A 21,370-nucleotide genomic window follows, 5' to 3' on the forward strand; every position below is an offset into this window, starting at 1 on the left:
TACTGCTTCTATTTTTAATATATTTGCATGAAATAATACGAAATGTATTTGTACAATTTAAAGCTACGCCGGGAAATGATTTTCTTTTATTTGCGTTTTATAATAAAGAAAAGAGCGCGTTGGCGTTACTTCCATTTTGTATTTTTTGTGTAAATAATAGAACGAACTATGGAAATACATTATTCATATATTCTACAAAAATAACAACAATTCTCTCTCGTGGTTTGAAAATGTATTTGTAATGACTAGCGTCATATATAAATAACATTTCCTACAAATATTGATATATGCGACATGAGAAAATTTTAGGATTAGTTAAGCACCTGCTACTTATCGTAGATCTACTCATTAAAGATCTCCAAAATTTTAAAATCTAATCCTAAAATCAAATTATTTTGATGCTATAGAAGTAATATAAAATTTTGAAGGCAATATATATATATATATATATATTCCGATGTCACGTTACAAACAAATCGCCAAAAAAAAACCGTGATTTTTGTTTTTGGTTTACATTACATGAATATTTCATGCAAAATTTTAAATGTGACAAAAATCCTGCCAGAGTTTCTTTCGGACTACCGTCATTGGCAGTTTTTGCTAAAAGGGATCGTAATTTTTGTTACAGCTTCTTAAATAAAATTTGAATTCTGCCATTATTTCTCATTTCAGTGAGATCACTGAAATTGGATAACTTTTTAACAGGCGCTTGAGGCGTTAAGCAATGTGTTTTGCGTTTCTTTCTCTTATCAGACAGCGAACTAAGTGTGGTATTTGAAACTTAGTAGAAAAGACTTAAAACTGCGGAGGCTTAGGCCGTCAAAGAACTTTTCAAGATTTTGATGTAACAGGGAAATATTGCCAACATTTTTGATTTCTTGCCCCCAACTCATATTCACAATAAAAGTACATCTTATAATTTTTCATTTTAACGCCATTAGTATTTTTGTGGATAATGTTTCCTGTTTGTATAGGTTTCGTTTATTAATAACATTTTATTTCCAGTAGAGTTCCCTAATGCGTAGTATATCTTTCGAATCCCCCGGAAAAATTAACCACCACTCGATACTTTATCCCGGGCTGTAGAAATAAATAGTTCTCGGTAACCGCTTATATTTTATCTCTATTTCCCATTTTCGAACGTATATTGCAGATCGTTTTTTCTTGGAACCTTCTAGGACTAATAGTAGGCACGTTTTGTTTTCAGCAATTTATCAAAAGATTCTCTGAAGTAGGATTTATATTACAATATCGATACAGGTAATATTATTTTTAGTTTAGTATTACAATATTGTTTTAGTGAAATGTATCAATAATGTTATCGCATGAACGATTTATCTGTTTCTAAATTTATTGGAAACTGGAGAGATTCAGTGACGCAAACATTAATATTCGCCGGCTCAACTTATATCGCCCACAGGACTGACATATTTCTCCGTACACCGTCGGCCGATAAACACCGCATAAATATCCTGTTAACATAAATTTTCGTCAAAAATAAAAATGGGGTTAACGTGCCGCGGCCAATATGCGAGGCGAAAGGCCACTACCATATTTCATAAAAGAGTTACGTTTAATAGCGGCTTCTGGCGTGAAATGGTAGCATTTACCGACTTTCGTTCATAAACCCCTGGTATCGTGGTTGCATATTTATTACGACAGACCGTTCGCGTTTAGAAAATAAGTGAAGATGTCAGCGAAATGCATATTCTCATTATGCGATTTAATTTTGCAAAAATGAGTACATATACCTATTTAATAAAAAAGTAAAAAAGAGCATAAAAGCGAATTAGTATTTTACTTTGCATGCTAAATAACACTACCCTGATATACGATAGTAATTTTTAATTATATTTGACGGCGTATATTATCCAGAGCTCAGTATAGAACTTTAGACCGAACTTTACAAAATGTTCGTGTACAATATACGTCGAGACCACTTGAATTTGCGAATATTTACTGCTAAATTTCTACACATCGCTGTATACTCAATTAACTTCTTGTCTAAAAACAGACATTTGACTGTATTGCAGTTTTTCAAAACAGCATTAAAGCAAGTTAACGTTATAAAAAATTCTGCTATATTTAGTTTTTTTAGATATGGCTATGAACAAAATAAAACTATTTACTGTGCAAACTATTCGCACAAGCATCGTTTAGTTTAAGGTTAACTTAGTTTATATTGATCAAAAAAATACTCATTTTGACATATGAAAACTTTTCAAATAAAGTAAGAAAACGTGTGATAATTGATATTTTACTTAAAACACTGCATCTTTAAACATATAAAGATTTTTAACTCAATGAAATTTATAGTAAATTGGGCTACTTTTATCTAATGATTTCACAATTTTCGGCGTATATCTTCCGTACTATAAAATAACATCCTCCACTTGTGTTTCAAGTGCATCTAAGAATCACAAACATTATGTGATATTATATTATAGTATTATAAACAGATTATTAAATTATACGCTTAATTAATAAGAATCCTTATATATTTTTACTTATTGTTACAGGCGATCGTGCTTCCGCCGCTCGCGAGGTGGCCATACGAGAACGGATTTACATTCACGACGTGGTTTCGGTTGGACCCCATCAATTCTGTCAACATCGAGCGAGAAAAGCCCTATTTATATTGGTGATTTCTATTTCTTTTTCTACTTTACTACTCTTTGTACTATTGTACTATGAGTGTTCGGTTTTTGTATCTGTATGATAATGATTAAATATGGAATCCATGACTTTTGGAAGTCGGTAGCAGTAGTAGCATGACGTGTCATGTTAATTATACTTTAATTTGGGGCTAAAATATTAAAGTTTTATTTTGTATGCTCGTTACACATTATCAAGGTTAGTATTTTAGGGGGAAAAAATTATTGAAGGGCTCAAGTTTTATTATGAGTTCGTTTATGAAGTTTTCTCAGACATATCATGAAGTGTGTATTAATCTTAAGTTTTTGAGGAGGTGTGTAAAATTATAGTCAGTGGTCAGAACTTAGATATCAATTGTTCGGCTTTTAGTTACGCAAAAACCAGCTTAGATTATTTTACTATTCGGGAACGAATTTAAGGGCTTTTTGGTTAAATAGTTAGATAGCGCCATACGCGGCTAGTAATATTTTTAAATTAAAGAAAATATTATAGCATAGCTAAGAATTTATATGACAGTGCAAGTATTTAAAATTCTTAGAACCTTTAATTTACCGTACCCTAATAAAAGATTACATGATAAACTTCATAAAGGGAATATTTTTAAGAAACATGAAATAATTATATGAGCACAGTAACATAAGTAAATTGTAGGATAATTTCCGCTCGGATACAAAAGCAATTCCTAAATCCAGTTCATTAAGTCTAGTCAGTAGAGTAATACGGAGAGTAACAAGTCAGTAATTAGCTAAACGCATCCGAAGTCCGAGCCAATTCACTTTGTGAGTCAGTCGGATTAGGTGGTGATTTCGAATTTCCTGGCGTTTACAATTTTAACATCGCTGAGGTTTACCGTACTCTTTTGTTTCATGTTAGCCTAGTATTTAATTAAAAAGTGATTAATTAACTACTACCCTAGTTACTACTTACAAAAAAGGTTTTTTTACGTTGAAACAAACTACTCTTTGTTTGATTTAAAAACAATGTTTTATAAGTTGTTGTTCTTTGTTATTTGTTCTCTTAATTAGTAGAATCATTGAAATCGCTAATAACAGAAAACAAGGCTAGTTACATTTTTAAAAAAGCCCAATTTATATTCCTCTTTGACGTTTCTTATACAAGGACAAGTAATTTAACATTTACCAGAAGCAGTGCCAGCTTCGTTATTACTATAAGTAGAGTACGTTTTTTTGACATGCAATAACGTCGCTACGTGCCTGGACTGAGAAGTTTCTTAAGAAACTCGTGTTGTAGACGTGGAAGATTTTTCATCAACATCCACTTCATGAACAGTTTCTCGCCAAAACTTCGTAAACTTCTAGAATTTGATTTTTCTCTTATGATTTGAACGAGTCACTGTAAAGTCTATATCATTATAATAGTATACACTCTTTTGTTAGTCGTTTTATTTGATTAAGAGGTGTTGTTGGAGAAATTAAGTATCTCATGATTTAATTTCTTAATCATCATATTAAAACATTATTTGTGTTCAAAATATTTCAATAATGTTATAGATGTGATTTTAATATTGTATTCATTTGTTACAGCTTTAAAACGAGCAAAGGAGTCGGTTACACTGCGCACTTTGTCGGTAACTGCCTGGTATTGACCTCTATGAAAGTACGAGGTAAAGGGTTCCAACATTGCGTCAAATACGAATTTCAACCACGAAGGTAAGATTTATAAGTTAATTTAAACCAAGCGATTACTTATGCTATGGATGAAATCGGAAAATGTCATGTTTATTATAAAATTAATTTATAACATTTTGAAATCGGTAATTATTTCTATTTAGGTGGTACGCGATAGCAGTGGTGTACATATACAACAGATGGACAAAAAGCGAAATCAAGTGCTTAGTAAACGGGCAACTAGCATCGAGTACAGAAATGGCCTGGTTCGTCTCGACAAATGACGTGAGTTAATACTAACTGCACAAGTTTTTTTTTTTTATTCTTTAAAAAAGTAGGTTTAAAGAAAAGTGAAAAGAGGTTAACCTCCATCGTTCTTAACTAAATTAACAACGTCTCTTTAAATATATTAGAATTGTTTAATCTTTTTTTTTTGTTTCAATAATATTCTGGGTACTGCATAAAAAACAAACTTCTTTCAGTTTCGATTCGCACACATTTCATTAAAACATTATATGGGGCCTTCTACGCGAAGCGGACAACTAAAAAATGACGATGTTTCCGATTTTAGTAATTTTCGAATATGTTATACCTATATATGTATACAATACATATGTCTAATATTATTATAGTATATAGTTTAAATAACGAGTTATTAGTCTTTAAAGTGTCGAGTAACCAGCAGGAACTGTCCTTTAAGTGCGAATATTAAGCATTTAAAAGTTAATTTAAAATGAACAAGATAGAAAAGTGTTGACGTGATGAAATGAGCTTTGTAATGATATTTTAAGAAACTAGAAATTTTATATATTTTTTAAAAAAATGCATTTAAATTTTTTAATAATTTTTTTTTCAAACTTGGACCACTTTAATTTTAACCGCGCAGTAAACATTTTACAGAGGAATACTAAAGTACCTTTAATTGAAATATTTGGACATATGTACATATTCTCTAATTTTGAACAATACTCTGTATATATTTATTACAGACACACATATTTGTAAATAAAAGAAATATTGTTTTGATATATATTATACAATTACGGTAGCGTCATTTTTCAGCTGTACATGCTTTCTTTTTCTGTAAAATAGTAACAATGTGTTATTAATTTATTTTAGTGAAATTATCAAAATCGTTTGTACTTTTTTAAGAAAAGTAATGTACATAATGTTTAAATATAATGATGAAATGAAAAAAACGATATATATTATACAAAATAGTTGCGCCATTTATTCGTAAATGAGCGACGAAGCTCTGCAGTTTAATTAAAATTATTTGTGAATATGCATAACATATCCGCAAAAACATCACTCAATTTTGAGAAAAACAATATCAAACACAGTATAACCACCGGAACGAAAAGTAAACAAACGTATGAGTGTCTTTTATACTACGTTATAGGCTAATTATTATTACTCGTAAGGTAAATTTCAATTCAGAAAATTTCAGCTAGTATTAAATAGCATTTCAATACCGTAGGATATTATTTAACACCAATACGCTACCAGGGACCCCGCGATAAAACTGGTTGAATAGTTTTGTACCATATTCCTTTGCTTAAGGCTCTTTCGTCAAAATTTTCTTTCCACTCCTTCCAAACACATATCTTTTAACGAGCCCAGTACTTCCGAAAAGTATAAATTTATTTTAAAATTAAGATATTTAAAGACAATGAGAGACGAAACAAATGCTTAATCGATAAGGATAAGAAATACTTATTCTTAAACTTTCTTCGAGTACCAGGCGATTATGACTTGGTTGGAGCTGTTTGTTAAATCAATTATTTAGTTCTAAAGGGGCACCCTTACAACTTAAGGCTTGTCGGTCTGGCGTGTAGTATTTTTGTTATCTCTTTACATTGCTAAGCTACAAAGGGCCGAAAAGGGATAGCATGATCTTCTTAGTGGCAGTAAAACGTTTTGTAAACTCGAATCTTGATAACATGTGTGTATATCGGAAATGTGTTTCTTTAAAGGTCGTATATTTTAAACGAAGTGTTTGAAAAGATTATTTTATTTTATTCATTTTGTACAAAAACACTGCTGAGAAAATTTAACCTAAATTTCATATTGACATTTCATTATGTATTCCATCAAACTTTTGCCCTCGGACTCTGAAAAATATCTCTCGAATAAATCTAATAAAATTTGACACTGGTTTATTTTTGGTTTGACCTTTTTGAGATTGTAAAATATAAAAGAACCTCGTTAACTGTTTCAAAATCAGGTGTTACATTAGGAAAACTAGTAGTCGCCCAGTTTTCGAAATTCGAACATAATTTAAATAATAGTGATAAATTTGAACATTAAACAAAAGAGTATATATATGCGTGTGTGTCAAATACATGGGTAGTGTGTGTAATGTTTTTTTATTGATTTAATGTATTTCTTATGCATAATTTAAATATATATATATATATATATATATATATATATTAACATTCTGCACTCCTTCTCCATATATAAACTATAGGTGTACGAAATTTCATTTCATTTGTCAGACATCGCCTATTTACGATTATAATGGGAATGAAAATAAATGCGATGTCAGTTTTTAAACATCGATCAATAGTATGAATACGTGAGCATATTTTTTTGTGCCGTACAATAATTTGCAATAATATTTAAATTTGTTTTCATATGAATAAATGGTTGTACAACCGGTAATGTACCGGTCGGTGTCAATTAACAATGTTAATGGATCTGATACAATTTCTGTGTATGAATATTCGATGCATCGAATGTGTTGTCCTTTTGTACTTGTATTGCTCTATCATTCAATAAAATATTTAGTCACGTACATATGTTTGAATATTTCTATGACTTTCAAAATATTGGGATTTTAAATAATATCTATCTAAAATACTCCATCTTTTTTATATAATTCTGGTATTAACTTATGGTAAATGCATCATCAAACAGTGCGTATTCTGTACTAAAAACGGAGTCGCTAATTAAAGTAAAAAACAAATACAAAACTTTGTATAAAGTTTGGCTATTGTATTCAAGTACCGTTCTGTGTGGTTACGGCATTAAAGAATATAGCTACCCCTTCTCTTTCCGTTGGTGTCGTAAGAGGCGACTAAGGCATAACACAGTTCCACTTCCACCTTGGAACTTAAAAAGCCGACCGATGGCGGGGTAACCATCCAACTACTTGCTTTGAAATACACAGGCTGAAGACGGGCAGTAGACGGCAGAGTTCACGCCATTTTTATCCAACATTTGGAGGTCTATGTTCAGTAGTGGACTGTGATAGGCCGATGCGATGATTCAAGTATCTTGAATGTAGGGGTGTGGTTATTATATATAATTTTTATATTGTATTCTTGTAAAGATTCAACCTCACTATAATAAAGCTCTCGTAATTACTCAAAGAGGACAGCATCTATGAAAAACATTACTGAGGGATTAATGAGGCCTTGTTCATTGGAATTGCCGATATCTTCCAACATAATAGCGTTCTGATTGGACTGTGCATTGGAAGCGCACTCGCTTTGTGTGAACACGAACGCTCACCAGCTGTGAAACCCTTACCGCGAACACTTAAACGCAGGCTAGAATAAATAAATAATAAACGTTGTAATATTAGCTAATACTCGTACCTTCCTCCGTCAAGAGTCGAGGCGCTCATTACGACACGGCTTAAGCGTTTGCAATATAAAGTGAAGTGTACCATATCTCACGAAATCTGCAATTATGTCGAGGAGTCGGGGAAAATTCTCTATTTTACATAATAAATTATCTCCCTCCGTGCATTGAATGAGCCCCCTAAAGACCGAATCTCGGCGTATCTCAGCTGTAAATAGGAATTTACATGCCATTACCGAGTAAGGAATGGTAGTCGGTACACTACCGATAGCGCGCGATAAGATTGTGTTACATACTAGCTGTTTAATCGAGGAATTTCGGGCGGCGCGGCGGTAGAACAAACGTGTGTACAGTACGAATTATATCGTTGTATACGTACGAATATATAAATAAGTAATGTTACATATGTAACAAAATATCAACGTGACAAACTATCCGATTAAAAAGAAGTAATCGTACATTCTGATTTGCTTTTTGCTTAGCTCTGGTTTAAATGTTACAAAAAATATTTCTCAGTTCAAAATTAAATTCTCAGAATGTCGTAAGTATGTACTGAGTAGATTTGAGTAGGATATAAGGTTGACAAGTATTTTTATAATGTCGATGGATATGGCAAATATAATTTAAACTATAGAACATTTATTTAATGTCATAGGATAAAAAATAACAATGTCCTCGCTCAAGTGAATAACAACGATTTTTGAAACAATATTATCGTCTTATTAAAAATCTGACACTAATTAATAAAACTTTTAAGGCGTTTGTAATAGGAGTCAATATCATGTCAATAATTTAAATAGGCTACCTAATGACTAAAGTTTCCAAGTTATATTGTTAAGTATTCCTCCTTTGACCGTGCGACAAATGAAGCACTGAGTAGTAATTTGCTCGACTGAGGCGCTCGCTGCGTCCGACTTAACGTAGCGCACTTCGTTTAACCTTTTGACGACATTATTAGTCCGTTGTAAGGAGATTGTGTCTCTATTAATTTTCTTTGTTGTATGAATTTTGGTTGTACGGTATGAATTTCAATATATCACCAAAGACGAAGTTGATAAAATGTTAGAAAAATGTATTGATTGCTTTACTTATAAAGAGCGTCATTAATTTGTCAAGTTTTAGTTAAAAAAATGTCAAGTGCATTTTTGTAGAAGTATTGAACTATAACTAATTTATTATGTTATTAATTTGTTATTGAGTTTAGAATATAAGGTTTTTGCTAAAACAATTACAATTATAAATGACACAACACCACTTGCTCTACAGATAATTATTTTTTCTGTCAAGATTCAAATTTTTGTACGTAAATTGGTGTTTTTACAACAGCCTTTCGACAAATGCTACATCGGCGCGACGGCAGAGTTGGACGAGGAACGCGTCTTCTGTGGTCAGATGGCAGCCATCTATTTGTTCGGTGAGGCGCTCACCACTCATCAAATCTGTGCCATGCACAGGCTTGGACCGGGATATAAGGTAAGTCTAGTGTTACTTTGAAATAGAATACACGAAGTTCACCAATCAGGCCATTCCTAAATTCAGTTAATTTTTATTAAGAAAGTAATTTGAAACGAATTCTATATAAAATAGTTTACTTATGTTAGAAATAAAGTATATTTGATTGTATATTTGATATATTTAACGCTCTGTATCTAATCATTGAAATTTTAATATTACAGAAAATAAAAAATTTAGAAGTTTTTTTATTACTAAATATAATGATTAGAGCAAACTAGAGCTAATTTTATTTTGAATACGATAATCGTTTGTTTCCTGCTAACCTCGGATACAGAGTCAATTCCGTTTCGACAACGAATGCAACATCAGTTTACCGGAGAACCACAAAAGGGTGAGCGAGACGACCGCTCCCAAGCTTGACGCTGATATCCCTTCCGTTCCCGAAAACGAACCCCAAGCTCCCGAGTCCCATTCCCCCGAGCCCGCTTCGCGAGACGAAGATACTAAGGCCGCAGAGAGCGAAGAGGCTTGCGTAGTTGTTAAAGAAGACTCGACGCCTCGCGGGCGCCGATTGGCGGACGAGGCGCGCGAAGTGGCCGCTGCGCATGCAACTCTGCTCGTAGATATTGAAGCATGCAAGCGTGTAAGCATGTCGCGCCGCTCGCCCCTACTGGGTTTATATGTGTTTGTCTCTTTCGCTTGTGGTTGTAGGAACAGAAAACCCTTTGGTTCGTTAAAGATGAAAAATAACGATCTCTATATTGTATGTTTGGTAATATCTTTAACGAGCTAAAGATTTTCTCACACATCACACGCATTGTGTTGATAACACCGTCTTTTGTTACCGTTTTCTGTGTGGTGCCAGGGTCAATTTCGATTTGATGGCGAAGCTCGCATCCCACTGCCGGCTTCAGAGGTACGCGTGGACCGCTACGGTGACCTCGTCCACGATCCCACACAAAATATTCACGAAGTAAGATTGTCTTTAAAAAGTCTTGGGACTCTAACAGGTCGAACGCGGGATGTAACTTAAAGTAACACTCTTCTAATATTCTGTGGTCCTGGTATTTGCTCAGCGAGGTAATAAATCGCATGCGTAGGATTTAGTTAGATCGTCGAGGAATTTCTATAGAAAGTGGGCACTTTCGTAATTAACTTCCAAGATAAATAATTATACTCCATTTTGAGGCAGATTAAAAACAACAAAGGACTTCAAAGAGGACAAAAGACGCCTTTGGAGTTAATCCAACCAAAGCGCGACGATTGGACGGAAATTGTTTTGCGTATTTTATATTTCGAAGAGGGCTAGGTTTTTTTATTCATTATATACCTTATTTATTATATACCTAATGTGCAAAAAAAATAAAAAAGTGTATACTAGTGTAGTGTATGGGAAATATATTTACTCAATGAGGTTGGGTGTGGTGAGGTGTACTAATTTCTAACAACGGTCATTAAAATAATTATAAGATAAAACATAACTTATTCCAACAAACATAACTCTAACCATTACAGAAGCTATATCATATTCAAAAGTAATAAATTTTTTAATAATAAAATAGAAATTATTAACGCGATTTTGCCGTCCATATTATGAAACCTCTTAAGAGTGCCGAGAGAGGTGTATTCAAAACACTTCTAAACAAATTCGTTACTTCAAGAGTGAGTTTCAGACTGCCATTTGTTAAGAACACTTGGATCTTTTAAACGTAGCAGCGCTTTTGCAAAAGTTATTTACTGTTTCAGTGTCGCTGGATTGTACAAGTTTTAAAACAAAAGACTGGGGAGATTTACAAACACTCGTCAGACAGAATACATTAGCAGTTGTCGGCGGGTAAAATTAATTTCTACCGAGATTGATTCCACTTTGACAGTTCAGAATTATTACAACTTTTAACTCAAAGTCAATCAAAAATTGTATACCTGTAAAATTTGTCTGATCCTCGAAGACACCGCTGAGTTTTGAAATATATTATGATTTAATAGACGAAGTTTATGATTTGGGCAGCAGTTATAAACTTTGCAATCAAATACGTAATATTCGTTTTTATTATAAAAAGAAAATAAAGTTGGATTAAGCTTCGTATGTTTTATGAAAAATATAAATTATAAATTTGCTTCTTTATATAGCTAGGGCAAAAAAAGGTAGCTTAAAAACATAAAGTATAATGATCTATGCAGTGAGTGGCTAGTATAAAAACGGTTTTACCGTAAATTTTACCGCGGCGTGTAATAACTTAAATCCGCGGGAAGCGAGTTTCCTTGACGACGTGTTTCCTTCCGTCTGTTTCCATCTTTGTGGGAGTCGGGTACGTACATATTACAGAGTTTTTTATAGCTTCAATCGAATGTGGATGTTATGGCTAAAGAAATAAAGCCTACAACTCCGTTGACATTTACCTAACTAGAATGTTTATGGTAATATCAAAGTCTTTAAATAGCGCGGAAAGAGATTTGTAATTACGAGGTTGTCGAAAATATGCAGTTTGGAAATATTTTTTCGCGTTTCAAGCAAAAATGTGCTACAGGTTTCTTAAATAGAATGTTGGCTTGTTTAGTTTTGATTCTTTTTTATTTTTGTCAGCTTTATATAAATATTCAAGTGTTGTTTTGTTAATGTTATGTTTTTATAAAAAAACGTACCAGTTATAAATGTATTTTATATATATTGAAAAGGAAAACTGGTCGGTTTCCGCTTGTTTCTCGAAATAGAAATTTTCGTATACATTAGGGAATTTAAACATTAAACATTAAAGAAAAAAAGAGCCTCGTTTTCTTTTTGGTGATACACAGCATTAGACCCCTCAAGGGAAGATCCTTGATTGAAGGTTGTACGACAACTGAAATATTCAGAGCAGGGCTCGTACTATACCCGAGAATGCCGACCTCTTTAATATTTATGCCCTCCTAATATCTCATCTATTTGTAATTTTTGTCCCATTATTTTATTCTTTTAGTACTTACAAGTAGCGAAATTATTTAAAAAAAATATTATATCATGTGTCAAAAATATATATATATTATGATAAATAAGTTTTTAAATTTATGTGAAGAAATTTTACTCTCCGATCGGTCAAAAAACTTTATCCCGAAAACCTTAACAAACCAGAATTTCTGAAGGGCAGAATTATTATTAAAACTTCGTTAATTGAATTTTAAAAATTAATTACCATAATAATGAATTCCAGGCTTTCGAACTCCGACAGCGCTAGAGCATGTGATCCCAGCAGCTTCGGCCATACATATTATGAATAAGTTAAATTAATAATTATAATTTCGGCGACTCATTAACAATTCACATTCATATTTATGACTCGAATATTTAAAGAGTAAATTGTAATTGGATATTTCGATGCAAATACGTGAATTTTATTTCTTTCGAAATTTTTAAAACACATTTTTTGCTATTTATGAAGTTATGATGTTGAAAGTCTTTTTATTCCTTATTTGTACAATTTCAAAGAAAACGTCAATTTACAGTTAGAAACTAGACTTTCTACTATCTTCAATAAAATTATATTTACTATGAAAGAGAGTCATATGTGCGGGAGTAATGGAGAAAATTTAATCTTCTTTGTATTAGAGGCTGGATTTGTATGAAACAATTTTCTGAAAATTTTCTGTTTCTATTGCAATTTTATTCATTTCGCACTTATAAATTGAAATGTATACTATTGTAAAAGCTAGGATTAGAAGCCTCTAAGATTTACTTTTGAAAATTATCGTTAAGTAAATTATAAATTTGATCATATAAAAATACTAGCAACCCGCCCCGGTTTCGCACGGTTGCAAAAACTATCAGTGTTCCTCTACTATATTTTTGTATTATACATATAAACCTTCCTATGAAATCACTCTATTTACTAAAGAAAGCTGCATCAAACTCCATTGTATAGTTTTAAAGATACACATACAGACAGCGGGAAGCGACTTTTTTTACTACGTAATGATATACACATGTGTAAATTTAAATTGAAAGTACTAATTTTGAACATGACATTACTATTTAAAGTGTAAACTATTTCAAACTATAATAGACGGGCCTGTCGATAACAAGACTATTAATCCTCAACCCTTATTGTCAATAGATGGCGCTGAACTAACAATGTTCATTTTGTGAGTTGAGGTGTCAAGATTTGCAACTACTGAATAATATAGTTCCCTTAATTTGGGCACATTGTTTGTTCAGGTGTAACAAATTATGTAATTCGATTAATGTTGGTTGCAGCATTTTGGTATTACTGGCTTCCAATTTCTCAGATCAATGGTTCTGTGTTTACATTGTTTGATGTATTGTCATTTATTTGGAGATTAAAGGGTGTCTTGAGTTTTAGCAAAGTTGGGAAACAAGGCCAAGAAGATTGACTTTTCGCGAAATTATTCCATATTTGTAGCCATTTAACCTACATGATAACATATTAATGTGAATATGAATTCAAGGCGAAGTCGAGCGCTAAGTTAGTTAAAGGCAAAAAAACTTTTTTTTTAATTTGTTAGTCTACTCGTGTGTAGTTTGTGCGATAATCACAACAGCCATAAAATAATAAAACGGGAAAATTCTGAAGTGAAAACTTCACCGATCTCGCTCCCGACTCGTTCTCGTGTCTTCCGCTCTTTTGAACTACTATCATTAATAATTTTTAACTTCTCTCTCAACATGAACTTATAAGTTGGTGTTGAGTGTGCGAACCTTAGACTTCGGTCCGACAATGCAACTTTGCAGGATCTGATTTCGATCTTATTCGATCTTATAATTTTTTAGTTATTTATAGGAAAACTAGTTAATGGTATTTTAGTTATTACAAAAAAGGTTATTTTAATTTTATTTTATTTCAGTGGTTAATTAATTTAAAGTCTGTTCAACGAGAAGAGATACTAAACGTAATCAAACCGCGAAACGTAAAAAATGCGGGGTCATTCAACTGTGCAGGGTTTTTTAACCATTTTTTACTTTCACAAATTTTTAAAATGTAAAATATTTATATTTTGATAATTACTTAATTTAATATAATTAATTAAATACAATTATTTTTATTTCTAAATATAGGTTTGAATTATAGCACCAAAAGATAAAAATAGACTTGTTTTGAAGAGATTAATTGCGAAACATAGACATACATATACAGCGTTTGAAATTATTACAGAATTAATTTGTTATAAATCCATCTTCTTCTTATTTAATATTCTACAATATAAAAATGAGTCGCTGAATGTGTTGCTAAGCGCAAAACTCGAGAACGGTTGGACCGATTTCGCTAATTCTTTTTTTAAAATATTCCTTGAAGTACGAGGATGGTTCTTACGGAGAGAAAAGGTTTTAATACAAAAAAAAAAAAAAAAACTATTAACTTTTGACAGAACGAAATCTGTCTGTCTGTCGGGCAGCTAATATTTAATAAAATCAAGACGTAAGTAAATACATGTACTTATATACGGCATAATACATGTACTACTATGAAGTATAGTATCTACTATATTTTCACGAATTGTTTTGAGCCGGTTACATTTATGTTTTGATCGGCTCAATATACTCGAAGTATTGGTCTTTCAAACCTTAAAAATGAGTATTTATCGTTAAACTTTGGAAACGTAACACCAAACTCTATAAACCACAGCGATCCCTTAGTTATAAAGCTTCGAGTTTTAAACTTCCATAGTTTTCTCTGTAATCTCGTTAAAGAAATATTCCTAGGGCTGGCGAAATGTGTCTATAATATCGTTGATTTACTTTTTACGTGCGAACTTTTCGCGTTTCAGTTTTTTTTATAACTTAGAATATTTTTTATGGCAGTCGCAGATGTACTTTAGCATTCATTTTTTTACTTTAGTATACATTGCGTAGGTATTATGAAATTTCCGTCGAGTCATCCGTAAACATATTATTATAGTTTTAAACGTTTAATTACAAAAACGCAAATACTTCTCGTAATATAATTACACTCTATGGTCAACCGAAATGAAAACCGTAGAATTAATTATTATATTTTACTTTGCAATAACGTTCATAAATGAAAATAGAGAAAATTATTTTGCTACCGCAATATTTTATTATTATAAATTTAATTTATGGTACGTTTAATTTTATGTTCAATTCTAAAGAGTTTCTATATATAGTGGGATTATATAATAAAATTAGTTTGATCGATAACATTGAATGTTTATATTTATACCGTTTCATAGTCAATAAAATACACAATATTCTGTTGTTTTCATACACTACATTACCGGCCGATATCATTTTATTTGCTTAATTTTAAAAATAAAGTTTCTCAAATGTTTAACGGCTATTTTTTTTTATCTTTACTACAACACGGTCACGTCGCGTCGTGTTATAGTATGACTAAAAAGCGAGAACTCTTTAATATTAAATACATACTCGTACGACCAATTAAATGTAAATTTCTTTCCATCTAACTCCCTGGTATGGTAATATGTTGGATTTCCCCTAAAGGTTTCCTCCGAAATTTCAATTATTAAAAAATTGCATGTCTTTCAATATACTCGTGTGTGGTGTACTGGTTATTATTTGTTAATAAAACGCTAAGATCGTTTCTTTTGGTTTTTGTATGCACGATTTTTTTGTTGCTGAGTGTTAAAAATAGTTGCCTTTGTATTTGTTATGTGGTTTTTGATTACGTTTTGTAGTATATTCCTAAGTATATGATGTCTTGATAATTAATAATATTAACACTAAGAATTATACTAACAAAATTACTTTTTTAATTTCATAATGTTAAATAGATGTGAGCTAAAAAGTTAATATGTGCGCTTTGCGCTTTAAAGCTATTTAATGATGCTGTATTTTGTAATCTTAAATGTTATAAAAAATATATTCTTGTTTTTTTTTTTAATAAATCGATCTTTTTGTTTGCATAATATACAGTTATGTTAACGTAATTTTTCTATATTTAATACATTTTCCTGTACTATCCAGGTGTTATACGACGGTAAACTGTCGTCGGCGATAGTGTTCATGTACAACCCGGTGGCGACTGACGGACAGCTATGTTTGCAGTCCGCTCCCAAAGGGAATGTGTCGTACTTTGTGCATACACCACACGCACTCATGCTGCAGGTAAGCTCTTCGACACTCATGCTGCCCTAATGGCCGGGTTGCTAATTAGTACTGTAAGTTATTTGCTGTTTGTTTCATTAAATTTACAATACTAAGAATCAAAAGTTAATATTATGATATCCAGTTGAATTTTATACAAAAGACAATCTTAACTGCAAACATTTTTAAATTATTAATTTATTAAATAATGACGTAATAATAACTAACGTTATAAATATCAAATATATTGATTTCTATTTTATTTAAAGTTGTTAGTCTAACAGTAGAAATCTCTGTTACACCATCTTTATGTATTTTTATGAACGTTTAATGGCCAGTTTCAATACTCTATCTATCTCTAAATTTGCTTACTAGAGATAGAATTTTGACGTTAACTCCATATAAATTGTGTCAAAAATCTATCGCTAGTAAGCAAATTTAGAGATAGATAGAGTATTGAAACTGGCCATAAATCGTCTGAATAAAATATACCTAATCTCAAGGTCTCAAAGAAAGTGTGTGTCAACACACGGAATGCTTGCCTGTGCTTACTTTGACACTTTAGCGAGATCCACCCTCTTTTAAAATATTTGTTCGAGTTACTAACCGCTTTGATGTGTCATTATTTCCTAGTCTGGCAATTTAAGATTTACGTCGAAGTGTGTTTGCGCATTTGAACGACTGCTTAGATTTTCTTCTTCAATTGACATTCATTTAGTTTATGTCATATAATTTATCTTCACATATTTAACAGATTGCAGCTAAAATATTTTATGATTGCAGGAAGTAAAAGCAGTCGTGACGCATTCGATCCACAGCGCCCTCAACTCTATAGGGGGCGTACAAGTTTTGTTTCCGTTGTTCGCGCAGCTCGACTTGCCGCACGATGCACCGGCCACCGATCCGAAACGTGACCCCATGCTGTGGTATGTTCTCCTGGTACTTCGATAGGGCGTAACGATTTCGTTTTGTTTATTTGTACAGATTGAAAGCGAGATAAAAATGAAAAAAAAAACTGCTCTTCTGATTTTAAGGACATTGCTTGGTCCCCAGGGTCACATCATTACGATTCAATACATATGTATTTTGTTTCTTTACACATTTTAACTTTTAAATTAAAAACCTCTAATTTAATGAGAAAAAAAAACGTTGTTTTAACATAATTTAGTTGAATAAATTTGCAATGTTAAATGTGCTACAGCTGTAAAATACAAATCCCTTGAAAGAATACTGTAACTAGAATTTCAACCTACAGTTACATAGGACTGAGTGTACAAAATTAGTTCTATGTGCCGAAGTAACTATGCTAAAATTTTTGAACTAAATCATACAACTTAGATAGTTCTAGTTCATTCATTAATATCCAAGTAGCAAGGGACATGAAATCGGGATAAATGCGTTTTCTATGTCGTTACCTAATCGGTCCCTGAGTTAGCCGACCGTCTAGAGCCGACTGGGTAATAACTAACTCCTCGGAACTAATAATTGCCTGGCGTCAACCTCGGTTAGCCGAGTGGATTTATGGGAGAGTTTAAAACAGGATTTAAATAATGCATACCATTTGAAACTTGTAATATTTTTATAAATCTATGTAAATACTTACTTTCAAATTATGTAAAAAGTAAGCGTGCTAGGATTATCTTGTATGTACTAGGCATTAGTTTATTCAAATCGCTATTTGATAGTTATAGAACAGAACATACCCGCTAGAGCGCTCTAACTTGTAGATTTTATAATAATACACAAATAAATGGAATTGAAAAACAAATTGTTTTAAGACACCTAAAAAATTCGATAGAGCTAGGCTAGTTAAGCTGGTGGCAAAGTTATTTTGTGGTGGATGATGCCTGAAAAATCATAATAATTGGAACTAGTCAAAATTACTTGCTATTCGACTAAATTACTAGGTTATTGCGAACAAGTAATTACGTCAAACATTAGTCGGACTGCATGCAATTTAGCTAAATCAAAACCACTACAAACTCGTATAAAACATGGTCCAGAACCAAATTTATGCACGGCAATGTCTCATGTCACTACGATTTAGATTATAACACGAATGAGCGTTGAACTGGACGATTAGAGAGATTTAACGATGCTCCGTGATGATCGAACCATTAGATCGCTTAATTTTCATGTAGGATTATACGATTATATTCTCCTAGTACATTAAGCGTAGATGTATGAAATCATTTTAGGGCATCAATGTGTGCGTATAGCTTGTATCCATACAGTGACTTTCTGTGCATATGAACATTCAAACGCGCAAAAATAAAACAAAGTTTATGTAAGGAACATGTTGTATATAGTTTCTAAAAAAATATTATTTTATAGTCAACTAAACAATTCCAGTGAAATTTTTTTCAATATAATTTTATGTATAAAGTGTTGTCATGTGTGTAAAATATTGTCGTACGTTCTCTCGTTAGTATTTACAAAACGTGGATCATATTATAAGATTTCATATTTTGTTTTGTGTTTGATCTGTACGCGCTATGGAAAAACCTGTATAAAAAAATACACAATTTTTTATCATATTTACTGATATCGATGCTGGCAATGTCTTTTTTTTGTTTCAAAATATAAAAGGCTGTCGGATGCATAACTGTATCAACGCTAACGAAAATAAATTCGCAGGTGAAAATTGATGAAAAACAAAATTTACCGTACTGTAGCGTGTATAGCCGACGTTGGAAAATGCAATCCCAAACTATGTGACGCTAAATTGGATAACTAATCCTTATCGATTTTCTTAATGGAATAGGAGACTAGAAGGCAAATCCGTTTAGAAATAAGCTAGTTAATATCAAAGGAAAATTTGCTTACAATGTATAGGGACTCAATTTAATACCTCATATTAATTAATAGTTCAAAGTTAAAGGCATGTTTTATTATTTTCAAGTCATCAAAACATGACAATAAGAAAACAATTTCGTGCAAATATTCAAATAACATCCAACTTCGGTAGATAATATATAAATTTTAACTGAGGAAGGGCACAGCAGGAATTTCCTGCTCAAAATATGGGTCAGCCCGACTGGGGTAGTACCTCGACCTTACAGAAGATCACAGCAAAATAATACTGTTTTCAAGCAGTATTGTGTTCCTGTTGGTGAGTAAGGTGACTAGAGCTCCTGGGGGGATTGGGGATTGGGTCGGCAACGCGCTTGCGATGCTTCTGGTATTGTAGGAGTCTATAAGCTACGGTAATCGCTTACCATCAGGTGAGCCGTACGCTTGTTTGCCGACCTAGTGGCATAAAAAAAAAGATAAGAATAGATGGTAGTACTCTTCCTATTATCAGAATTCCATAAAGTTGTAATTTAATTTATATTATACGTGCTGAGTCCTAGTCTCCGCGCTCTAAACTCAGAGGTACTGCTGGACGCTTACAGCCCTATCTGTTATTTAATTATCTGGGCCCCCTAGCTATGAATACTCGGCGAAGACCTCCGCAATGTGTACACTCAAATTGTTGTAAACGTTATTTACAACCTACATATATATTTATATATGGTCCATTAAATGGCTTTTGTCCAATTTGTAAAACACATAACTCTCCTTTTTGGTGCTCCCGCGTTTGAAAAGCCAAATGGGTCCCTTAACCAATTAATATACGGGGTCATTACGGGCGTACTATATTATAGCTTAATTACTTTTGGGTTAAATTCGAGAAACCAATAATAAATGAAACAACATAGAAAAGTGTGCGTGTCCACGCACGAACAGTAAATGCTGGTATGCTATTATTACTATATTTTACTTAAGCAACTAAAATCACAGTAAAACGTGAGACACGTTTAGCGCCATTGAGTGAGATAACTTATCACATTTTTTTCATATCACGGGCTCTATACGGTTGCTTAAAGAGTCAGCTCATTATTGAGCTAGGGCACAGCAAGAAATATCCTGCTTAAAATCTGGAGCAGCCCTAATGGGGAATTACCTCGACCTGACAGAAGGTCACAGCTAAATAACACTGCTCTCAAACAGTACTATGTTTCTGTGGCGAGTAACGTGGCCAGAGCTGTTGGGGAAGATCAGGGGTAGGGTAGGCGACACGCTTGCGATGCTTCTGGTGTAGCAAGCGTCTATAAGCTACAGTAATTGCTTACCACCGGGTGAGCTACTTGTATATAACGCCTCAGCCTGTAATATCCCACTACTGGGCATAGGCCTCTTTCCCCACGTAGGAGAAGGATCAGAGCTTAATCCACCACGCTGCTCCAATGCGGGTTGGCGGATATATTCCCTACTATGAGTAACGATCGCTATCAGGTGTACATGATAACAACCGGGACCAACGGCTTACGGGAGACCCACTAGGACTGCACAAACACCCAGACCACGGCAAACACCTGTATGGCCAATACAAATGTTTGTCATGTGCGGGGATCGAACCCGCAACCGCCAGCGCAACAGATACAATCCATGGCTGTAACCGTTGCGCCAACGCGGCGTCGGCGTTGTATATAAGAAAAAACAAATGTGTAAAAAATCAATAGCAATAGAGTAGCTAAGGACATGGGTCGCTTGTCCCAGTTCGAAGCTGCTCGGCTTCGTGTGCTCGCTGGTGGAGTCGTGCAGCACGGTGCAGCAGCACATGCTGCAGTGCCGCGGCTTCCTCGTCATCTCGCACATGCTGCAGCGCTGCGGCCGCGACCACCTCACTCCGGACACGCTCGCCTCCTTCCTGCACTTGACCAAACACCTCGTCACTTGCTGCTCTCCTAATTCCGATTTGCTGTTGAAACAGGTAAGTAAAGCCTCTTAGCTTGTTTAACAAACCATTTTTTTTTTCTATTTTTGGCAGAAATTTTGCGTAAAAAATAATTATTATTACGTAAGGGCCTGTGCTTTAAACTTTCAAATATACTATTTTTTTGTTAGATTTTTTTAGTTCAAAATATTCTGTCGCTTCGTAAGATGTTTATACTTTTTATTTGTAACAGTAAATTCAAGGTAAGTCTATAAATTAATATACTAT

The 21,370-nt window shown here is 33.1% G+C and overlaps 1 protein-coding gene across 1 annotated transcript in view; it reads left to right on the plus strand.

The window, feature by feature from the left end:
* LOC123663033 (neurobeachin-like) overlaps nt 1-21,370 on the plus strand; it is a 102,754-nt gene that overhangs the window by 54,961 nt on the left and 26,423 nt on the right. Inside the window, exons 6-13 of the mRNA XM_045597775.1 lie at nt 2,520-2,641; nt 4,200-4,325; nt 4,448-4,568; nt 9,201-9,347; nt 9,664-9,972; nt 16,264-16,404; nt 17,167-17,309; nt 20,926-21,139. Of these exons, the coding sequence (XP_045453731.1) occupies nt 2,520-2,641; nt 4,200-4,325; nt 4,448-4,568; nt 9,201-9,347; nt 9,664-9,972; nt 16,264-16,404; nt 17,167-17,309; nt 20,926-21,139 (1,323 nt within the window). The remainder of the gene's footprint in view (nt 1-2,519; nt 2,642-4,199; nt 4,326-4,447; nt 4,569-9,200; nt 9,348-9,663; nt 9,973-16,263; nt 16,405-17,166; nt 17,310-20,925; nt 21,140-21,370) is intronic.

Source organism: Melitaea cinxia, chromosome 19, assembly GCF_905220565.1.
Source record: "Melitaea cinxia chromosome 19, ilMelCinx1.1, whole genome shotgun sequence".
NCBI lineage: Eukaryota > Metazoa > Arthropoda > Insecta > Lepidoptera > Nymphalidae > Melitaea > Melitaea cinxia.